Below are 15,969 nucleotides of genomic sequence, written 5' to 3' on the forward strand. Positions count from 1 at the left end.
ATATTAAAATATACTTTTTCACTCCCCCTCAAGTAGGCTTTCTACTTTCCTCTGGTATTTATTTAGCAAAGGTGATAACACATAATCACTCAGGGACAGACACAAGCAAAAACTCATAACATAAATGTTGCAGCAGTCTAGGCTACACCTAAACATGAGAGATCTGACATGCTGTATGGGATGAAAACGAGACTATTTTTCAGTCTGATCAACTGTAGGCTACTAATAATACCAACTGCATACAGCCTTACGTCCTGTCCATCTGTTCAGGGTAAACAAATTGGTAGGGTTATTTATTTAAAGTCCATTTGTTTGTCAGCAGAAAATGTGAATGTGATGAAATTTGGATTATATTCAAACTTGGGCTGGCTAGGCTGCCTATAACTTTTCAATCCAAAATTGTTAACTGGAATTAATCAATCAACATAATAGTGATGACATAGACTGTGAGTAAAAAATAAATATATATGGATATCTGTTATGACGAGTTTTCTGGTATTGAGAAGTTTAGGATGCAAGAGAGTAGTTGAACACTTAGATGGAGAGTTGATTCATAGTTATTTAATAGTTACAGTACTGGATTCATATGACAAGCGGTACGGGCGTAGCCTATTGTCATCCGAATGACTTACATAGAAAAACCTATCAGTTATATAATGCTTTCAGAGCTAATTCCATCCAACAGTTGCCAACCATTATTGAGTGTCACTCATCTCCTACAATAGGATCTCCTTACATGGTATCGTGTGGCACCCTAGCCAGGCTATTCCATCACGTACTCCTTCTAAAATTAGCACAAGTGGCCCCCAATCCATCTTGGCACGCAGACCTTCTGTCACCCACCATTGACATAAACAACCCATGGCGTGTCCTTATCCTCTCTATAAGAGATCAACGACATTAACCAATACTGTATAGAAATACGTTATATCAATATATATATATTTTTTCTGTACTTTTACCCCCTTTTTTCTCCCCAATTTCGTGATATCCAATTGATAGTTGTATCGCTGCAACTCCCGTACGGACTCGGGAGAGGCGAAGGTCGAGAGCCATGCGTCCTCCAAAACACGACCCTGCCAAGCCGCACTGCGTCTTGACACACTGCTCGCTTAACCCGGAGGTCAGCCGCACCAATGTGTCAGAAGAAACACCGTACAGCCCTGGACCGAAATCAGCGTGCATGCACCCGGCCCGCCACAAGGAGTCGCTAGAGCGCGATGGGACAAGGACATCCCGGCTGGCCAAACCCTCCCCTAACCCAGATGATGCTGGGCCAATTGTGCACCGCCTCATGGGTCTCCCGGTCGCGGCCGGCTGCGACACAGCCTGGGATCGTACCCAGGTCTGTAGCGATGCAGTGCCTTAGACCGCTGCGCCACTCGGGAGGCCTGTGAGTTAATTATTTATTAGGCCTACAATTGCATAGGCCTGCATGATGCAAACATGCATGAAGCAAGCTCAGCCCTGTGAGTTCTATTGTCGATCAGTTGTTGTCTCTGTGTCTGGGTAGAGGAACCACCCCTGTTAGTCTAGTCTAAATATAATTCATATGAACAAGTATAAGGTTGCTGCAGTTTGGCAGGGTTTTCATCCTCCCCAGGGCCAGGGGTTTTTCCCAGGAGTTTTTTTAAAACCATGTGACCTGATTAGAAAAACTGGTCCCATCATAGCTTGTACAAAAACTTTTCACAACTGATTAATCACTGTCATACCCTATATAGCAGGGATCATCAACTAGATTCAGCCGCGGGCCAATTTCTTCTTGAGTGGATGGTCGGGGGGCCGTAACATAATAAAAATACATTTTTAGACTGCAAATTGACAGAATGAAGCCCAAACAGATGTAACATTTGACTAAAAACTTATTATTATTATTATTATTACTAAAACATAAGCATTTCAAACCGTGATTACATTTGGGGACATTGCACTGCGTAGGGTGCCGTCTTTCGGATGGGACGTTAAAACGGGTGTCCTGACTCTCTGTGGTCTATCAAAATCCCATGGCACTTATTGTAAGAGTAGGAGTGTTCACCCCAGTGTCCTGGCTAAATTCCCAACCTGGCCACATTCCATCATGGCCACCTAATCATCCCCCTCATTCCTAATTGGCATATACAGTTGAAGTCGGAAGTTTACATACACTTAGGTTGGAGTCATTAAAACTTGTTTCTCAACCACTCCACAAATTTCTTGTTAACAAACTATAGTTTTGGCAAGTCAGTTAGGACATCTACTTTGTGCATGACACAAGTAATTTTTCCAACAATTGTTTACAGACAGATTATTTCACTTATAATTCACTGTATCACAATTCCAGTGGGTCAGAAGTTTACATACACTAAGTTGACTGTGCCTTTAAACAGCTTGGAAAATTCCAGAAAATGATGTCATGGCTTTAGAATCTTCTGATAGGCTAATTGACATCATTTGAGTCAATTGGAGGTGTACCTGTGGATGTATTTCAAGGCTTACCTTCAAACTCAGTGCCTCTTTGCTTGACATCATGGGAAAATCAAAAGAAATCAGCCAAGACCTCAGAAAAAAATTGTAGACCTCCACAAGTCTGGTTCATCCTTGGGAGCAATTTCCAAACACCTGAAGGTACCACGTTCATCTGTACAAACAATAGTACGCAAGTATAAACACCATGGGACCACGCAGCCGTCAAACCGCTCAGGAAGGAGACGCGTTCTGTCTCCTAGAGATGAACGTACTTTATGGCGAAAAGTGCAAATCAATCCCAGAACAACAGCAAAGGACCTTGTGAAAATGCTGGAGGAAACAGGTACAAAAGTATCTATATCCACAGTAAAACGAGTCCTATATCGATATAACCTGAACGGCCGCTCAGCAAGGAAGAAGCCACTGCTCCAAAACCGCCATAAAAAAGCCAGACTACAGTTTGCAACTGCACATGGGGACAAAGATCGTACTTTTTGGAGAAATGTCCTCTGGTCTGATGAAAATGTTTGGCCATAATGACCATCGTTATGTTTGGAGGAAAAAGGGGGCTGCTTGCAAGCCGAAGAACACCATCCCAACCGTGAAGCACGGGGGTGGCAGCATCATGCTGTGGGGGTGCTTTGTTGCAGGAGGGGCTGGTGCACTTCACAAAATAGATGGCATCATGAGGAAAGAAAATGATGTGGATATATTGAAGCAACATCTCAAGACATCAGTCAGGAAGTTAAAGCTTGGTCGCAAATGGGTCTTCCAAATGGACCTTGACCCCAAGCATACTTCCAAAGTTGTGGCAAAATGGCTTAAGGACAACAAAGTCAAGGTATTGGAGTGGCCATCACAAAGCCCTGACCTCAATCCTATAGAAAATTTGTGGGCAGAACTGAAAAAGCGTGTTCGAGCAACAAGGCCTACAAACCTGACTCAGTTACACCAGCTCTGTCAGGAGGAATGGGCCAAAATTCACCCAACTTATTGTGGGAAGCTTGTGGAAGGCTACCCGAAATGTTTGAACCAAGTTTAACTATTTAAAGGCAATGCTACCAAATACTAATTGAGTGTATGTTAACTTCTGACCCACTGGGAATGTGATGAAAGAAATAAAAGCTGAAATAAATCATTCTGTCTACAATTATTATGACATTTCACATTCTTAAAATAAAGTGGTGATCCTAACTGACCTAAGACAGGGAATCTTTACTAGGATTAAAGGTCAGGAATTGTGAAAAAAATGTATTTGGCTGAGGTGTATGTAAACTTCCGACTTCAACTGTATCACTCCTCACCTCTCCACCTGATAGCTGATGTGTGGTGAGCGTTCTGGCACAAAAATGGTTGCCGTATTTCACTGAGGTGGGTGCTACACATTGATGGTGGATGACGTGAGTTTCCCCTTACTATGTAAAGCGCTTTGAATACCTCAGTAGAAAAGTGCTATATAAATCCAATCAATTGTTATTAATTATTATTATTTGTATACAATCACGTCGCTCTCTTATGCGTGGGAATACTTCGGAACAGATTTCCAAAATTCTAATAACTTGGAGCTGATTTGCTGGTATTTTATTTACAGTCTTATGTCCAACAACAAAAAAGAACTTGGTGGGCCAAATAAAACCACCCACGGGCCAAATTCGGCCCCCGGGCCGCCAGTTGGGGAACCCTGCCCTATAGGGTCCAGAATTTTCCCACCACTCTGGGACCTATGGTGCCACCATTCTGCTCAAAGTTGTCAGTTATCGTCAGGTATGTGGATAATCAGGGCTTTATTCAGGCACGTTTCTTGGGCTACTTTGACGTGTCAAGTGGGCGAGATGCGCATTCTGTGTTTGACTTTGTGAATTCTGATATGTCTGAGTTTAACTTCATGGAGAAACGTGTTACACAAACCTACTGCACGGAAAGCGGTACTGGCAAGCGATACCAGAACGCCAAGTCTAGGTCCAAAAGGCTCCTTAACAGCTTCTACCCCCAAGCCATAAGACTGCTAAACAGTTAATCAAATGGCTACCCAGACTATTTGCATTGACCCCCTTTTTTACGCTGCTGCTACTCGCTGTTTATTATCTATGCATAGTCACTTTACCCCTACCTACATGTACTGTATACTGAACAGAAATATAAACGCAATATGCAACGTGTAGGTCCCATGTTTCATGACCTGAAATAAAAGATCCCAGAAATGTTCCATATGCACAAAAAGCTTATTTCTCTCAAATTTTGTGCACAAATTTGTAAACGTCCTTGTTAGTGAGCATTTCTCCTTTGCCAAGTTAATCCATCCACCTGACAGGTGTGGCATATCAAGAAGCTGATTAAACAGCACGATCATTACAATTACAAGCCTATCTAAAATGTGCAGTTTTGTCACACAACACAATGCCACAGATGTTTCAAGTTTTGAGGGAGCGTGCAATTAGCATGCTGACTGCAGGAATGTCCACCAGAGCTGTTGCCAATTTAATGTTAATTTCTCTACCATAAGCCGTTTTAGAGAATTTGGCAGTACGTCCAACCGGCCTCACAACCACAGACCACGTGTAACCACGCCAGTCCAGGACCTCCACATAAAATACAATTTGATTTTACCTCCAAATCCGGCTTCTTCACCTGCGGGATCGTCTGAGATCAGCCACCCGGACAGCTGATGAAACTGAGGAGTATTTCTGTCTCTAATAAAGCCCTTTTGTGGGGAAAAACTCATTCTGACTGGCTGGGCCTGGCTCCCCAGTGGGTGGGCCTGGCCCCCAAGTGGGTGGGCCTATGCCCTCCCAGGCCCACCCCATGGCTGCTCCCCTGCCCATTCATGTGAAATCGATAGATTAGGGCCTGATGAATTTATTTCAATTGACTGATTTCCTTATATGAACTGTAGCTCAGTAAAATCATTGAAATTGTTGCGTTTATATTTTTGTTTAGTATACATGTTACCTTAATTACCTCAACTAACCTGTGTTACAGCCTGAATTCAAAATTGATTAAACAGATTTTTGCAAATGTATTGAAAATGAAAAACATAAATATCTAATTTACATACATAATCACACCCCTGAGTCAATAGATGTTAGAATCAGCTTTGGCAGTGATTACAGCTGTGAGTCTTTCTTGGTAAGTCTCTAAGAGCTTTGCACACCTGGATTGTACACATTTTGCGCATTATTCTTTTAAAAATTCTTCAAGCTCTGTCAAGTTGGTTGTTGAACATTGCTAGACAGCCATTTTCAAGCCTTGCCAATGATTTTCAAGCCATTTTAAGTGAAAACTTTAACTAGGCCACTCAGGAACATTCAATGTCGTCGTGGTAAGCAACTCCAGCGCATATTTGGTCTTGTGTTTTAGGTTATTGTCCTGCTGAAAGGTGAATTTGTCTCCCAGTGTCTGTTTGAAAGCAGACTGAGCCAGGTTTTCCTCTAGGAATTTGCCTGTACTCTATTCTGTTTATTTTTATCCTAAAAAACTCCCTAGTCCTTGCCGATGACAAGCATACCCATAACATGATGCAGACATCACCATGCTTGAAAATATGAAGAGTGGTACACAATGATGTGTTGTGTTGGATTTGCCCCAAACATAAAGCTTTGTATTCAGAACATAAAGTGCATTTCTTTGCGACATTCTTTGCAGTTTTACTTTAGTGTCTTATTGCAAATAGGATGCATGTTTTGGAATCTTTTTTATTCTGTACAGGCTTCCTTCTTTTCACTCTGTCATTTAGGTTAGTATTGTGGAGTAACTACAATGTTGTTGATACATCCTCAGATTTCTCCTATCACAGCCATTAAACTCTGTAACTGTTTTAAAGTCACCATGGCCTCATGGTGAGCGGTTTCTTTCCTCTCCGGCAACTGAGTTAGGAAGGACGCGTGTATCTTTGTAGTGACTGAGTGTATTGATACACCATCCAAAGTGTAATTAATAACTTCACCATGCTCAAAGGGATATTTAATGTTGCCCTTCTTTGCGAGGCATTGGAAAACCTCCCTGGTATTTGTGGTTGAATCTGTGTTTGAAATTCACTTCTCGACTGAGGGACCTTACAGATAATTGTATATGTGGGGTACAGAGATGAGGTAGTCATTCAAAAATCATGTTACACACTATTATTGCACACAGAGTGAGTCCATACAACTTATTATGTGACCGGTTAAGCAAATGTTTACTCCTGAACTTATTTAGGCTTGCCATAACAAAGGGGATAAATACTTATTGACTCAAGACATTTCAGCTTTCATTTTTTATTAATTTGTAAACATTTCTAAAAACATAATTCCACTTTGACATTATGGGGTATTGTGTGTAGGCCAGTGACACAAAATCTTAATTTAATCCATTTAAAATTCAGGCTGTAACACAACAAAATGTGGAAAAATTAAGAATTATGGAAAAAAGAATGAGTATGAATACTTTTTGTCTGCTGCTTCTCCTTAATTTTTTAAGAAATTCATTTGTTCATAACTGCTTAACTATTGTCTTTCTCTCTCTTTGAGTCAACTACTCACCACATTTTATGCACTGCTGTGCTATCTAGCTGTGCCTTATGCTTTACTAGATTAATTCTCTGATCCTTTGATTGGGTGGACAACATGTCAGTTCATGCTGCAAGAGCTCTGATTCCTCCGGAAGTCGTCATAATAACTGGGTAAGTCTATGGAAGGGGGTGTGAACCATTAGCCTCCTAGGTTTTTTAATTGAAGTCAATGTACCCAGAAGAGGACGGAAAATAGCTGTCCTCCGGCTACACCATGCTGCTACCCCAGAGAGTACTGTTGAGGATACTGTAGGATACTGTAGACCTTCATTGCAAAACAGTGTGTTCTAATCAGTTATTTGGTGACGTGAATATATTTAGTATTGTTTGCAGGGTAGGTAGGACATGTTGCATTTTTGCAGCCGGGGGTCTCAAAGGGTTTTAATGTGAACGTTACTGAAGTGAAAGTAAAATAATAATGTAACTTATTACATACCTGACTGTTGGAGAGGGCCTGCTGATGATAAGGTGAGAACCTGTTCTTCGCAGGGTCTTCTGAGGTGGGGCTGAGGGGTTTGGGGTCTGACATGGAGCGCTGCACACTCTTGATGGGCCTGGGGAGGCTCTGATGACGCTGAGGGGACTCGGCAGTGAAGGCTTTCTGCTGGGGTGTGACGTGCGCCTTGTTGAGTTTCTCCTGGGAGGTGAAGGTGGTCTCTAGCATCCGATGGGGTGACAGCGGGGACACGGGGGAGTACAGCACCTGAGGAGACTTGGGAGGCTGGCGAGACGGGGAGTCGTTCTGCTGCTGGCCTTGGTAGCCGATATCCAGAGGGTCGGGTTTCCTCCTCTCGAACTTGGCCACCCCTTGGGGAGGAGATGGGGTGGAGCCCACCATCTGCATAGTGGTGGAGTATGGGCTGATGGTGGTGGGGACGCTGAGCTGAGGGGCCACCACCCCCTGAGACTGGACCTCTGGTTCTGTCTGACAGGCTAAGCTCTCACCCTTATGGGTCCTCTCTGGAGCAGAGATGTAGTGTAGTAGCTCCACCTTGTTTGTCTCAGCCGCAGTGATGTGGATTGCAGGTGAGACCCTGCCCAACTGGTCTGTCTCAGTCTGGCATGAGGAGTCGTTGGTGGTCTGAATGGCTATGCTGGAGGAGGACACTTTGGAGGTTCCGTCGGATTTGACCTCCGCGCTAGAGTCTGAGTGCTTGGAGAAGCGCGATCTCCTGCGCCTAACCGGTTGCTCCCACTCTGCCTGATCCTCGTCGTCTGTCTGGACACTGCAGTCGGCGATGCGCCTGGTTCTCCTGCCCCTGCGGTTCGTATACCTGTCCTCGCCATCTTCATCATCCGTCTGCACGCAGCTATCTGCAATCCTCCTCACCGGCTCCTCCTCTGCTCCGTCCCTAAGACGAGGCATAGAGTTCCGCTTCTTCATGACCCTGGACTCCGCCTGATCCTCACTGTTTCTGAAGGACATCTCAGAGGTAGAGCTAGGTATAGGCCTTGGGGTCACCACTGTTTGGACCACCTGCCCTTCCATGTGGGGTTGCCAGAACTGCACACTTTGGCCGTCCTGTTGAATCACCCTACCACTCTGGTCACAGATGATGAAACCTTGAGGGGTTCCTCCTCCAACTACTACCCCTTGAGCGGGAGTGGCTGCAGCAGCTGCTGCTGCTGCCGATGCAGCAGCTGCCTCGGCTGCTGTGGCTGCAGCTGCTGCCTCAACCACTGCAGTCTTCTGCCTCTTCTGCTCCTCCAACTGCTGCTGGAGTTGCTGCTGCAGCGACTGGATCTGGTCCAGTTGCATCCTCTGCTGGGCTAGCTGTTCCCTCTGCATGACCAGCTGGGTCTCCCTCTCTGATTGCTGCTGATGCAGGACTTGCTGTTTGATGGTCTGCAGCTCCTGAATCTCACGCTGCACCAGCATTTGTTCTTTCTCCCTGTGCCTCTGGAGCTCCATGCGGTCTCTCTCCAGTTCCTCATGCAGGCGCATCTGCCGAAGTTTCTCCAGCTCCACGCGCTCTCGGTCCATCTGCAGCATCTGCTCTTGCTGCTGTCTCAAACGCTCTTCTACCTTTTCTAGCTCTGGGTCTACGGAAGTAACGATGGTAGTGCTGGCTGCTGCAGCCTGGGGAGTGGGCTGGGGCTGCGGCTGAGTCTGGGGCTGCACTAGAGCCTGGGGCTGAGGCTGAGTTATCAGCTGGGACTGGGTTTGAGTCAGGGACAAAGCTTGAGTTTGAGTTGGTATTTGTTGTTGCATTTGAGTTTGCATTTGTTGCTGTATTTGGGACTGCATTTGTTGATGGATTTGGGACTGCATTTGTTGATGGATTTGGGCTTGCATTTGAGTTTGAGTATGGGGGTGTGTCGTAACTTTCTGCACTTGGATTTGAGTTTGGGGGGTTTGTTGGATTGCAGACTGAATTGGCATTGCAGTAGTTGGTACACTGTGTCCACCTATATGAGAAACCGGGTGGGCCGGTGGTAAGGTTGCAGCTGTGTGCACAGCGACAGTTGCAGAAGGCTTCCCAAGGTAGACAGGAGCTTCCTGGGTGGAGGTGCTTGTGTCAGGTCCATTTCCAGGAACGCCAGCTGTTGTAGGAAACTGGTTGGGAGGAGCGTAACCGTAAGGTCCCTGTGTAGACAGAGGCATCCTTGGGGTCGCATGTGGCAACCTGGTGAGGCTAGCCAGTGGTACAGCAGTTACACATGCAGGGTAAGGTCGGTATATTCCTCGTGGCATGGGTCGCAGAACAGAGGAAGGCTGGGTGGTTATTGGCAAGGTAGAGGCTATTGGGCTGTTGATGGTGGAGTATGTCATCCCATCAGCTCCTCTCATTGCAGACGGATATAAGGCCCGTATGCTTGCTTGTCTGGCATTGATCAGATTGGTTAGGGCTTGGCCGTGTGCAGTGGGCCTACCGTCGGGGCCATAGAGTAGGTTGGCTCGGATTGATGCTAAGCTTTGCTGTAGGTTGAGCCTGGCTTCAGGGCCTGCTCCTCTTCCAGCACCATACTGCATAATCTCAGGGTTGCTGTACCGTTGACCGAACTGGTCCATAGAGTTCAGAGCTGCACACATTCGGCTGATCTCTCTGGCAGTGGTGGCACTATACTGTGCCAGGTTGGCGTCCGTTAAACCTGCCTGACCATAGCCGTAGTCTTGACTGATGTTGGACATGGAGCCGTACCTTCGCAGGGGCAAGGGAGGACCTGCAATATCTCCTTCATGACGTAAGTCTGTGTAGGATCCGTACTGCGCACCAATGCCAAGATATCCTCGTTCGTAGGTCTGATTCATGGTGCTCAGATCCACGGCCAGATCCCCAGGGTCAGTCCTCTGATAGTACTGAAGCCCTGCATTAGACAGGTTGGTGTCAGACATGGAAGGTTGAAGCCTCCCTCCAGTGGGTATAGGGTATGGAGGGACTCCCTGCATTGGTTTATGCTCCTCTGTTGCTCCTTGCATGCTTGCTGTCTGGTAGCCATTATTTCCAGGTTGTTGTTGTTGTTGATGTTGTTGTTGATGTTGCTGCAACTGTTGTTGTTGCTGCTGCTGCTGCCGCTGCTGCTGTTGTTGTTGTTGCTGCTGCTGCTGGCTTACACTGTAATGTGAGGCAGGGGGTGGAAGCGTGACTTGGGAAGGTTCAGTGGTAAGATTCTTCTGAGTTAAGTTCCCTGCACAACTACTAGCAAAGGGTAACTTGTAAACGACGTCACAACAAGCCACTTGGTTCTCTGGTTTCTGTATCTGTCCACCAGTGAGATCCAGGACCTGGGGAGGGGGAGGAGGCTCTTTGACCAGCTGAGTCACTGTGGCCGCCTGAGATGCATTGCTGTCTTCCAGTTGGACCATCATGACATGGGGCTTTCCCGTGGACAGGTTCATGACCGTGGGCTTGTTCTTCAACTCCAAAGCAAGCCCACCCTGACAATAGTCATGTTGAGTGTTAGAGGAAAGTGGAGCCACAGATGCTGGCTGGGGTGGTAGGGGAGATACTCTAGGAATTGCACTGACACTGACCACAGTCTGGGCACTGCCAATGCTCGTCTGGCTCACCACCAGGTCTTTCTTCAGCAACAGCGGCTGGACCTGGTTTGCTAGGTTATAGCGAGCAAAAGAGGATTGCTGGTGCTGCTGGAGCTGCTGCTCGAGGAGTTGTTGTTGCTGTAGGAGCTTCTGCTGCTGCATCTGGAGCTGCTGCTGCTGGATGCCCAGATCCTCCAGACATGCATCAATCTTAGGAATGGACGGGTCAGTGATGAGTGTCTTAGTTTGTGTAAGACACATTGCTGATCCAACGCCTTGCCCCAGATCCATACGGTTCTGCAGGGGATCTCCGTAAACCACTGGATGCCCCTTCGGCTGAGATATAAACATGGAGGCTGCCACGGTGACTGTTGTTGGAGTGGACGCCGACACATGCGGCTGCTCTTGTGCATTCAGGTTCATGGCTGCATTCAGGTCCTGCACCGCTGTGTGACGGCTGGGTGGTTGTTCAGCATCGAGAGAATACCTCCTTGTATCAGTTGCCAGAGACGTTAGATCCATGCCCTGGTCTGTCATGATGATTGGGGTGGGCTTCATTGGTGCTCTCAGGTCCACCACAGATGCAGGTCCACTCGGATGCATTTGAATTTGGCCATGCTCCACGACCCTAGAGGTTCCTGGAACGTTGGAGATTCTACATAGGGAGATATTTTCCATTGACATTGACCCACGACTGTATGTGGTAGCTGTGGTTGTCATTGTCATGCTCATACCAATATTAACCCTCTCTGCAGTTTTGGGCCTCTGTAAACCGTGTTGAGGGGTTTGGTGCAGTGGGTGCATTTGTGGGGATGTTGGGGAGCTCGTTGAAGGAATATTTTGCTGATACATGGGCTGACGGATACCCTGTGTTGGTGAGGACAGGGGCGAAGTGGAGGAGTTTACAGTTAGAGGCTTGGCAGAACTGGTGGTGGTCTCAGAGCCCAGCGTTATCACCATTACTGGTGAGTCGGAGGAGGACTGTTGTCTTGCAAGGCGTGGCGACGCTGATTTTTGTGGCGTTTGGACTCCATGTTGTTGTGGCAGTACTGGGGAGGTTGGGCCACTAGCGCCAGGCTGAGAATGTCGTGGAGACCCCCCAGGCCCTGTGGGTCGTGGGGACACCCCAGGCCCTGTGAGTCGTGGGGACACCCCAGGCCCTGTGGGTCGTGGGGACACCCCAGGCCCTGTGGGTCGTGGGGACACCCCAGGCCCTGTGGGTCGTGGGGACACCCCAGGCCCTGTGGGACGTGGGGACGGGGAATGAGTGGGGCTCTGTGAGGGAGAGGGAGCAGGGGAAATAGGAGGACTGGGGCCTTTGAAATAGGAGAAGAGGGAGGATGCGATGGAGGGTACTCCAGGGTCAGGAGGAGGCACCCCCTGTGCTGGTCCCTGACCCTGTGCAGGTCTTCCAGCCGCCGGGGGGATAACACCCCCTATTTTGGCAGTCTGCGTCCTCATCCTGTCTTGGGTTTCTTTCGATAGATGCTGTGTCACACTGATTCCTTGGGGGATCCCTCTTCCAGACCCACGTGGGTCGTTTGAGGAGAAGGAAACAGGTGCAGAGATCTGTGTGGGGCTGGAGCCAGGTGTTAGAGAAGTTCCAGTGTCTAGATGTTGTTTATTGCCAGGCTGAGTGGTCCCAGCCGGTTGCCTTTGTGGACTTCCTTGTTGTTGGCCTGGCCTTCCTGGCTGTCCCTGCTGCTGCTGCTGCAACATCTCTGCTTTCCTCATCATTTCTTCATAAACCTCCTCTGCACTTTTCAGTGTCTTGTCAGACGGTGAAATGGCAGTAGGTTTTTCAGTGGGGGAGTAGAGAGACATGAACGTGGGTAGGTTGTGGTGGCTTCCTGACTTGTAGAGCTTGGAGCCCATCATTTCAAAGCCCTCTGCCTCTGAATCCATGGAAGGGGAGTACTCTGAGCAGGAGGATCTGTGGAGCTCCTCCATCTCTGCTGCCTGTCTCAGCTCCTCCGTTGGGGATGCATCCTCGATGGGAGAGAGGTTGCTGGGCGGAGTCTTGGATCTCTCTCTACGTCTCTGGGCCCTCAGCTCCTCTTTGTCTCTCTTAGTTTTCCTGGCAGTGCTGCGGATCCTCTGCAGGTCCAGATCTCTCATCTTCTCCTGCTCTCTCAGAAGCTCCTCTTCCTCCCTCAGCTCGTCTTCCTCAGATGAGTCCTCGATGGTGGGCAGGAGTGGGCCATGGGAGCGGTGGCGAGCCTTTCTCTGCTGTTTGGCCTCTTCCAGTCTCTGCCTGCGGCTGGGGCTGCTGTCACTGTCGTCCTCCATGGAGGACACAGAGGTAGGGGACGTGCCGGAGGTGTAGCTGGGAGTGGTGGCAGGGAGGGTGGATGAATACTCCCCCCTCGACCGCTCCTCTGGTGATCCAGTCAGGCTCTCCATCTCCAGCTCTGGCTCTCTGAGGTCATGCTCTGAGTTGTTCAGCTCGATGGTCTTAAACCGCCGCAGCCCTCCTTGGGAAGCCATCATACCTTCGTCGTCTTCACCGTCAGCGCACTTGGTGTCTTCTTCAAAACTACTGGAATGGTGGGTGAGGCTGCGTCGTTTCTCCTTCCCCAAATCCTTTTTGTTTTTTGTTTTCTGGTAGCCGTACCCTTCCTCCTCCTCCTCCTCCATCTCGTCCTCGTCAGCACTCATTTCCATGATCTGCCTCCTCATGAACTCCTCATCTGTAATTTCTTTATGGGACTTCTTCTGCCTGGGCGGTAAGGGGGACAGACCACTCTCGCTGCTGTCCTCCACATAGTCGTGGCGCAGCTTGGAGCTGAGATCATCCGACACCTCCCCATCCGAGTTGTACTCCTCGTCCTGGCCAATGGACAGAGAGTGAGGCCTCCCCCGGCCCTGGTCTGTAGCGGTCTTGGACTTTGACTCTAGCAGCGGCCGCATGGAGCTCTCCAGCTTGGTTATCTCAGAGGGGCTGGAAGGGCCTCGTTCACTCAGCTTCAACCCCGGATCCTCCTGGATCTGGCCTGTGATCTCGCCCATTGAGCCGGATATCCCATCTGATGAGTAGCCCGTGTCACTGAGGCTCTGTGTGCTGGACTTGTTGGAATCCTGAAGGAAAGAGAGAAAAAAAGAGAGAGGTCAGAGGCCAGTATTAGCATCAGTCCTTTTTCCCCCTGACTTAATTTATTTCTATAGCAAAAAGTATATTACAGGCATCAGTGCACCCTTTCTTTCCTATCGTTTCACTTAACTCATCAGTAGTGTCACTTTTATGAGCATTTGTTTCACAGATGATAGGGGTTGGAATTAAAGCACTAGAACTTATACAGGCTATATTACTATTCTGGCAAGACATTAGACAATAATTACATTGAAAGGAATTCAGTCATCAAAGCACATGCAACTATAACAGATAATGTAATACATTCAGTGCTGTGGAAAAGAATTTTGGCCCACCCTTGCATACAGAACTGCTTTAACTCAGCAACATTTGTGGGTTTTTAAGCATGAACTGCTCGTTTCAAGTCCTGCCACAACATCTCAATTGGGATTATGTCTGGACTTTGACTGGGCCATTCCAAAACTTCAAATGTGTTGCTTTTTAACCATTTTAATGTAGACTTGATTGTGTGTTTTGGATCATTGTCTTGCTGCATGACCCAGCTGCGCTTCAGCTTCAGCTCACAGACGGATGGCCTGACATTCTCCTGTAGAATTCTTTGATACAGAAGAATTCATGGTTCCTTCTATTAAGGCAAGTCGTCCAGGTCCTGAGGCAGCAAAGCATCCCCAAACCATCACACTACCACCACCATGCTTGACCGTTGATATAAGATTCTTACTGTGGAATACAGTGTTTGGTTTTCGCCAGGCATAATGACACTAATGTCGTCCAAAAAGTTATACTTTTGACTCATCTGTCCATTGAACATTCTTCCAAGAGTCTTGATGATCATCCAGGTGCTTCCAGGTGCTTTTTGGCAAACTTGAGTCAACTTTTTGGACGAGATGGGTCCCATTATGTCTGGCGAAAACTAAACACTGCATTCCTTTGTTAATAAAATAAATAAAATAAGTATATATTTTTTTGTTATTTGTAAACTCAGGTTCACTTTATCTATTATTAGGTTTTGGTTGAAGATCTGATAACATTCAGTATAAAAAATAAGCAAAAATAGAGAAAATCAGAAAGGGGGCAAATACTTTTTCACGGCACCGTATACATATGACTAAATAAAAAGCTTGCGATAAAAGGTGACAGAAAACGACAAACAACAATACAACACAAAGACAAAACATGATTTTTGGTTACATGCTTGTATAATACATTTTCCAATGCAATCACTGCAATACAGTTGAAGAATGATGGAAAATAATGAACAAGTTGATCAAAATATAATGATTAAGTTAAAAAACAGTGAATTGCATGTTAATAACACTGACTAATCATGATTGCAATGCCAGAGATAAGGACGACCATATTAAAGATAACACAGGCTTAACATTATGATTGATGAAAAAAAAGCTGGTGCATGGTAAACCGCTGATGCTTGGGGATAGAGATGACGAGGAGGACGGGATAAGAATAATGATGATGATGATGATGATGATGGTGATGATAGCAGTGGTGGTCATTTACATTTGAGTCATTTAGTTGACACTCTTATCCAGAGCGACTTACAGGAGCAATTAGGGTTAAGGGCACACCGGCAGATTTGTTTCACCTAGTGGGCTCGGGGATTGGAACCAGCGAACCTTTGGTTACTGGCCCAACACTCTAACCGCTAGACTACCTGCCGCCTCCTATTTTATATAATGTAATGATCATAGTGATGATGATGATGATGATGATGATGATGATGATGATGATGATGATGATGATAGTAGTGCTGAGTGATTAACCGGTTATTAAAAAACAAATTGACCCGAAGTCGGTTCAATTACTTGAATTCCATTTAGTTTGTTTTTTTTGTGAGCCCAACGTGCTATTTCTCCAGAGAGAAATCAAATCATTCACGAGATA

General features: G+C 46.8%; 1 protein-coding gene across 2 annotated transcripts in view; it reads right to left on the reverse strand.

Annotated features, from left to right (window-relative positions):
• Positions 1 to 15,969, reverse strand: part of bsnb (bassoon (presynaptic cytomatrix protein) b) — a 147,207-nt gene that overhangs the window by 27,341 nt on the left and 103,897 nt on the right. For both annotated transcript variants that reach the window (XM_041887189.2, XM_045222991.1), the window contains exon 5: positions 7,431 to 14,054. In XM_041887189.2, coding sequence (XP_041743123.2) covers positions 7,431 to 14,054 — 6,624 coding nt within the window. The remainder of the gene's footprint in view (positions 1 to 7,430; positions 14,055 to 15,969) is intronic.

This window comes from Coregonus clupeaformis, chromosome 10, assembly GCF_020615455.1.
Source record: "Coregonus clupeaformis isolate EN_2021a chromosome 10, ASM2061545v1, whole genome shotgun sequence".
NCBI lineage: Eukaryota > Metazoa > Chordata > Actinopteri > Salmoniformes > Salmonidae > Coregonus > Coregonus clupeaformis.